Raw genomic sequence first — 7,859 nt, forward strand, 5'->3', positions numbered from 1 at the left:
TCAGCAAAAGGGAAAGATCGCTAATTTGGTAATTGGCCGCTTGAAGACTCCTTGGGCGGTTTTGACGGTAACAACTCGGATCTTGTCGTCTTATCCGGCGTGTACCTCCTGGATACGTCCTAGAATCCATTTCGATGTAGGTAAATTTGGTTCCTTAAGCACTACCATTGTGTCGACCTTTAAATTATCTTCTTCCAGTTGCCATTTGGTACGCTCGTGCAGAGAGGTTAGGTACTCCATATGCCAGCGTTTCCAAAAGCCTTGGACCATTGCTTGTAGTTGACTCCATCGTTCCAAGCGGTTGATGGGGACGTCTATACGGGATGGCTCCGGTAAGGCAGTATAGGGAGCGCCAGTCAAAAAATGTGCCGGAGTAAGCGGATCCAAAGTAGAATCCCCTGATGAGCAAAGAGGACGAGAGTTAAGTAAGGCTTCAATCTGTATTAAAACTGTAGACAATTCCTCGAAGGTTAGGGCTGACGATCCCATTATCCTTTTCATATGTAGCTTGATGGACCGAACTCCGGCTTCTCATATTCCCCCGAAGTGTTGGTCAGAAGGCGGTATGAAGTGCCACAGAATTTCTTCGTTGGCGAAGAAGTTTGCTAAATTCTCATCCTTGCATTGCTCCATGGCTAGCAGCCGCATTTCGTCGAGTACTCGTTTGCTGCCATGAAAGGTGGTACCGTTGTCTGAGTAGAGATCAGTTGGTTTGGATCGCCAAGCAATGAATCGTTGGAAAGCCGCAATAAAGGCCTTGGTTGTTAAATCGGTGACTGCTTCGATGTGGAGAGCCTTCGTTGTTAGATAAACGAAGATTGCGAACCATGCCTTTCCGATCATTGGTGTGCGCCCAGTTGAACCTTTAATTGAAATTAACCCGGCATAATCCAAGGCGGTATATTTAAAGCAACGGCTGGCTTGAACCCGAGGTACAGGTAGCTCTCCCATGATCTGGCTACTTGTGCTCTTGCGTTGGAGGAAACAGCGTTTACATTGAAAGACAGTCTTTCGGACGATATTTCGTGCACCAAGGATCCAGTACTGTTGTCGAAGATTTGTGAACGTGGCGTCCACTCCAGTGTGAAGATTCGTCACATGAGAATGTCGTACCAGGAGCTCGGAGACTGGAGAACTCTTTGGAATTATAACCGGGTGCTTGGCGTTGTAGTTAAGGGTCGACCTCTCGATTCGTCCGCCAACTCGCATTAGTCCGTCCTTATCCAGAAATGGAGAAAACCGGATCAGCTGCGATTTTGCATGAAGCTGGCGTCCGTTTTCTAGCTGCGAATACTCTCTTTGAAAGGCCTTTCGTTGGATGTGACGAAGAAGTTGGTTTCGAGCTGCCTGCAGTTCCGTTGAAGTTAGGTACTCAGAATAAGGCCTGTGCTGCAAACGAAGACGATAAATAAAGGGATAACAATAGCTAGTTACCCTTATGAGCCGAGTCCAGGATGAGATCTTGTTGATGAGCAACTCGTCGATACTTTCGTCAGGAAAGCTATGTAGAGTTGTTGGCTTGGCTGGAAGTTCCTCTGCTCTGTCTTCCAAATGTGTATCAACTCGGAACTTACTAGTAGACAGAGGCCATTCGTATTGTTTCAAGGCCATCCAGGATGGGCCTTTCCACCAAAGTTCGTGGTCAAGAAGCTTAGATGGGTGAAGTCCCCTGGATGCGCAGTCGGCAGCCGTTCTGTTGCAGACGTATGTGTTCCAATTCCGTGGTGGTGCGGACAGCCAGAGTAGCACGATCTCCGAATCTGTCCAGCAGATCGTGTTGTTAACAGGAATAAATAACGACGCTTTAACAATAGTGAGCAGCCGCGTCAGGAGTAGGGCAGCGTTCAGTTCCAGGAGTGGAATTGAGACTGATTTTATTGGAGCCACACGTGTTTTGGCGGCTACGAGATTTATGTGGAACTTCCCATCCGATGCTACTCGACTATAAACAACAGCACCGTACGCGTGCATGGATGCGTCTGCGAATCCGTGTAGTTGGATGTGTTGGTAGGGTGCAGCAATATACCGAGGTACTAATGCCCTCCAGCGTGCATTCTGGGCGTCAGGAATAGGTTCGACCCAGTGTATTACAGCGGTCCAACTTTCTTGGAAGATGAGCTTGAGAAGCACGGTGGTAGGCGCTGCAATCCCGAGTGGGTCGTAGATCTTGGAAGGTTGCGATAATAGTTCTTGTTTCGTGGGGACAATGCTGAGATCAAATTCTGTAGGTTTGACGAACATTACATCACGACCTGAGCCTTTGGTGAGCTGCATTGGGTCATATCATCGATCCTCTTCAGGTAATGATTGCAGAAGGTTCCAGCAGTTAGAGCTCCATTTCCGTTGTTTGAACTTCGCTTTTCCTAAGAGTCCAATCAGCTCCGTCTTTAGAACCAGAAGATCTTCTACCGAATCGCATCCAGTTGGGATATCGTCCACATAAGCATCTTGTGATAATGCTTGTGATGCGGCCGGGTACTCGAGGCGATGATCGTCAGCTAGTTGCTTCAAAACTCAAACGGCCAGAAATGGAGAGGGCGCTAGGCCGTACGTGACTGTTAACAGTCGAAAATGAAGCATAGGTTCATTCTCATTTTTGCGCCACACAATACGTTGAAAATTGGTGTGACGCCTGGAAACTTGAATCCCTCTAAACATCTTTTCAATATCTGCGCATAGAACATATCGGTGCTGCCGGAAACGTAGGCAAACCCCGAGAAAGTCCCGCTGAATCGGTGGTCCAATATGAAGTCTGTCGTTTAAAGAGATTCCAGAACTGTCTTTCCCAGATCCATCGAAGACCACCCGACACTTGGTCGTCAGGCTATCCTGCTTGATGACAGCGTGGTGCGGTAGATAAACGCAAGTGTCAGGGTCGTCCATTACTTGGGCTGATGTCAGTTGTTCCATATGACCGCGTTGCAAGTAGTCATCCAAAAACTCCTCGTATTGTTTTTTGAGCTTTGAGATTTTGAGACTAGGCGGTTGGTTGCCGGGGGAAGAGTTGATTCGATAGGCGGGGCTCCATCCTTGAAGGGATACTCGACGATATAGACCCCGTCTTCGGAGCGCGTGTGAGTGTTTGCGAAATGACTCTCTGGAGTCCAAGAGAGATTGGTTAGGTTGCACATTGTCCATTTCCATGAACGATCGAACCATCGTGTCGAGATCCGCGTGATGGGTCACGGCCTGCAATAATCGAACCAAAAATTGTATTGAGAGCGATGGGATAGTCCTTACCAAAATATTTTCTTTCTCCGGTATATAGAGACCAAAGTTGATCAGATCCAACGATGACATCTATAGATCCAGGAGTGCAGAACGTCGGATCTGCTAAGGGAAGTGCTGAAATTTCCTTCCAGGTTGAAGATGATGTGTCAATAGTTTGCGCTGGAAGCGATGACGTCAGCGAGGACAAAATGAAGGAGTCCATCTCGATGATATGATCCGAATGCCGAGATCGCAGCTTAAAGTGTGCGCGCCCTCGAGTATGACCGGCGTTGTTTGCGGCCAGACCAAGAATTGAAATTCGTGCATGCGTTCAACGCACGCCAATCCGCTGAACAAATGATTCCGATGCCAAAGTAATGGTGGATCCCGTGTCTAAGAGCATTCTGCATTTTGTTGTGTTCCCCAAGCGTCAAGCGAGAATGGTTGGCAATAAGGTTTGCGAACCTGCATACGGAATATTTTCCAGGGAATGATGAGTGTAGTTGTTCCCCACAGGAGGAACGCTGCCTGATGGTGTCTCTTCGTGAGTGCGAAGTTGATTGTTTGTGCTGAATGATCTAGCTCGGGGGGTTGAGGACAGATTGCCAGTGTTTACGCTAGGTGACTCATTAGGCTCTCCAGTTCGAAAAGGCTGCGGCGTGTCGTGGACCAATGTATTATGTTTGCGGCGGCAGACCCGGCATGTGTGTTTCGATGTGCAATTGCCGACCAAGTGTGAAGAGCTGAGGCAGTTAAAACAGAGCTTTCTGGTTTTCAGGAATTCTCGGCGAGCTGTGATGTCCAACGTTAGAAATTGGTCACACCTGTACAGTTGATGAGTCTGCTGGCAATATAAACACTTGTTGTCGTCGCGTCTCTGGTGGGCGTCAGCATGATGAGTAGCAGCCGATCGTCGAGCTTGAGGCGCGCGACCGAGTTGGCAGGCTTTAAAGGTGTCGCAGTGAGATGTGCGAAAGGTTAGAAATTGGTCGATGGTCACACTGGAATTTTCAGATTCTGCTCGCTGGGCCCATGACTGCCGAGTTTCAGGATCTAACTTTGATAATAATATAAAAATTATCCAGGGATCTCGTTCATCGCTCGTTCACTAACGTGAGCGCCTCGCCATACAGGTATGATTTCAAATAGTGAAATCTTTGGCAATCAGTGAAATTCGTATTTGATGCAATCGATGCCGTGAACATGTCCGAAAAATGTTTCCAATCCTCATAATTTCCTGAAAAGGTTGGGAGCTTGATTCGCTCGAACTGAAAGTCCACATGGCTTCTGCGAGCAGTGTTGAATAATTGATCGGAAACAAGAAGAGTATTGTTAGCGACTTCAGCCTTTAAATCTTCAAGCGTATTACTGAGAATAGCGTATTTTAGCGTAGTGTTTTTTCTCGTATATATCAACGTCTTCAGCAGGGTCTTCCCAACCCTCTTCAGACTCGTAAGCGTACAAATCCTCCGTAAGTCGCAAAAACCGCAAATAGTTATCCTGTAGCTGGGCCAATCGCGCGACTAATGTTTGGATTGACTGAATATTTTCCACAAATTTCGTGGCATTGTTATGCGCACGAGTGATTTGGCTTTTGCAAAAGCCCCGCTGTTGAATCACACTCCACATGACGATTGAGGTTAGAGGACGGTTCTATACGATGCAGATATCTATAGATTACCGTTGACAAGTACTAATTATACCCGTTACTCGTAGAGTAAAAGGGTATACTAGATTCGTCGGAAAGTATGTAACAGGCAGAAGGAAGCGTCTCCGACCCCATAAAGTATATATATTCTTGATCAGGATCACTAGCCGAGTCGATCTAGCCATGTCCGTCTGTCCGTCTGTCCGTCTGTCTGTCCGTCCGGATGAACGCTGAGATCTCGGAAACTATGGGAGCTAGGCTATTGAGATTTGGCGTGCAGATTCCTGAGCTTCTTACGCAGCGCAAGTTTGTTTCAGCAGAGTGCCACGCCCACTCTAACGCCCACAAACCGCCCAAAACTGTGGCTCCTACAGTTTTGATGCTAGAATAAAAATTTTAACTGAAATATATTGTTCTCATCAATACCTATCGATTGACCTAAAAAAAAGTTTGCCACGCCCACTTTAACGCCCACAAACCGCGAAAACCTGTGACGCCCACAATTTTCATGCTAGTTAAAAAATGAAATGAAATGAAATGTATTGGTCTCGTCAATACCTATCGATTGATTCAAAAAAAAATTTGCCACGCCCACTCTAACGCCCATAACGCCTAAATTTGTACACCGCCGGTAGGTGGCGCATTTTAATCTCGCTTTGCTGCTTGCACATCTCTATTTAGCTGAGTAACGGGTATCTGATAGTCGAGGTACTCGACTATAGCGTTCTTCCTTGCTTTAATTAAAATGTCCCGAAAACAAACGCTTTCCTGGCTATCCGCGATCGAAGGACCAGTAATTTTATGTTAACAAATTAGATGCCAGAAGTGTTACTGTTTAAATTGATTTTTATTTGTCTTCACCGAACGTCCAATATAATTTAGTACAATCAATCTCGATGCGCTCTGGTTGCGTTGGTAGCAAAAATGTGACTGACTGTAGCTGGGTATATTACTACAAGAATAGGCTGAATTAAGTCGTAAACACGTTACCGTAAGAGATGAATGGAAAAGTACTGACCGAGGCAATGCATTTGGCAAAGCTCTTGCACGTATGTACATACGATTAAGCTGCGCTTCATGCGCATGTATGTGTAAATAGATAACACAGGCGAGCGAGAGATAAAGTTTACAAGAATAAATGTATAGGGTGTCTGGTTCCCCAGCAGCCCCAATCCCGAGTAAAGAAGGCGAAAATGTACACATCGACATATATTACGCGCAACGTCTTACTTTCATAACTTGTATTGACGCTTACTCAAAATTTTTAGCAGTAAAATAATTCCAAAATAAATTACATATGGAAAACAAAGTAATGGAACTTTTTCAACAATTTCGACAAGCCAAAGTTATAATGACCGATAATGAACCGAGCTTTACCTCGGCCCAATTTAAATCTTTTGCACAAAGGTGCGTTTTAACTTTACATTACGCAGACCCGAGGCACAGTACCTCAAACGGACAATTTGAAAGGGCACATTCTACATTAACCGAATTACCTCGATGCGTTTCAGAAGAATTTAATTTAACCGACTATTCCGAAATAGTAATAATAGCTGCTCAAGAATGTAATCAGAGCACTAATTCTACAACGAACCAAAAACCTTTTGGCGTACTAAATAATAAAAAAGTGCACCATAACATTCCTCAAATTTTAAAAAATACACAAGAGAAAATGTTAGAAACACATAATGAAAACAGAAAAGAAAAAGTATATCATGTAGGACAGTAAGTTTATGAAAAGAAACACGGTAAAAGAAATAAACTTAAAACAAGGAAGAACGCTATAGTCGAGTACCTCGACTATCAGATACCCGTTACTCAGCTAAATGGAGATATGCAAGCAGCAAAGCGAGATTAAAATGCGCCACCTACCGGCGGTATACAGATTTAAGCGTTATGGGCGTTAGAGTGGGCGTGGAAAATTTTTTTTGGATCAATCGATAGGTATCGACGAGACCAATACATTTCAGTTAAAATTTTTTATCTAGCATGAAAATTGTGGGCGTCACAGGTTTTCGCGGTTTCTGGGCGTTAAAGTGGGCGTGGCAAACTTTTTTTTGGGTCAATCGATAGGTATTGATGAGAACAATACATTTCAGTTAAAATTTTTATTCTAGCATCAAAACTGTAGGAGCCACAGTTTTGGGCGCTTTGTGGGCGTTAGAGTGGGCGTGGCACTGTGCTGAAACAAACTTGCGCTGCGTAAGAAGCTCAGGAATCTGCACGCCAAATCTCAATAGCCTAGCTCCCATAGTTTCCGAGATCTCAGCGTTCATCCAGACAGACGGACAGACGGACAAACGAACATGGCTAGATCGACTCGGCTAGTGATCCTGATCAAGAATATATATACTTTGTGGGGTCGGAAACGCTTCCTTCTGCCTGTTACATACTTTCCGACGAATCTAGTATACCCTTTTACTCTACGAGTAACGGGTATAACTATATGTAAAAAACAAGTAGTTAATGAAAATTTACCTAACAGAACAATAATCAACAATAGAAATATAATTATTCACAAAGATAATATAAAATTCTAAATATTTTTATGTTACTTTTTTACCTTTTCCAGAAAATGTTTTATAAGGAGCTTATACTACACCTTATTTTATTGACAAAATCAGAAACAACTGACTGAACAAGTCACGAGTATCTTTTCTTCAAGGACAATAAAGACTTATTGACGTACGATTCATACGCAGATTTATTTCACGTAACTAACTTAAGTTTTTATAAAAAAATAATAAAATTGGAATCAGATAATATAAAAAGGTCACAATGGGAAATTAAATATGACATATCAACAAGATCAAAAAGGGGGATAAATGAGTTAGGCACTGAGTAGAAATGGTTAGCTGGAAGTCCGGAAATTCGGAATAAAATCAATGAATTAGTTGAAAATAATAATAAGTAATTTATTATCAATTCCAAATTGTTCAAAGAAATAGAATCTCTTTCTGATGATTTGATCAAGATTTACCACTGCGAAAACATCGCTTAC

The 7,859-nt window shown here is 43.8% G+C and overlaps 2 protein-coding genes across 2 annotated transcripts; both read right to left on the reverse strand.

Annotated features, from left to right (window-relative positions):
* Positions 1 to 531: 531 nt before the first annotated feature.
* Positions 532 to 2,274, reverse strand: LOC139352716 (uncharacterized). The gene has a single exon (XM_070995345.1). The coding sequence runs from the start codon at positions 2,272 to 2,274 to the stop codon at positions 532 to 534; it is 1,743 nt and encodes a 580-aa protein (XP_070851446.1).
* Positions 2,275 to 2,514: 240 nt separating this feature from the next.
* On the reverse strand, positions 2,515 to 3,300 carry LOC139352717 (uncharacterized). The gene is made up of 2 exons (XM_070995346.1): positions 3,241 to 3,300; positions 2,515 to 3,189 (listed from the first exon to the last, which is right to left on the reverse strand). The coding sequence occupies exons 1-2, from the start codon at positions 3,298 to 3,300 to the stop codon at positions 2,515 to 2,517; spliced, it is 735 nt and encodes a 244-aa protein (XP_070851447.1).
* Between the last annotated feature and the right edge of the window lie 4,559 nt (positions 3,301 to 7,859).

This window comes from Drosophila suzukii, chromosome 3, assembly GCF_043229965.1.
Source record: "Drosophila suzukii chromosome 3, CBGP_Dsuzu_IsoJpt1.0, whole genome shotgun sequence".
NCBI lineage: Eukaryota > Metazoa > Arthropoda > Insecta > Diptera > Drosophilidae > Drosophila > Drosophila suzukii.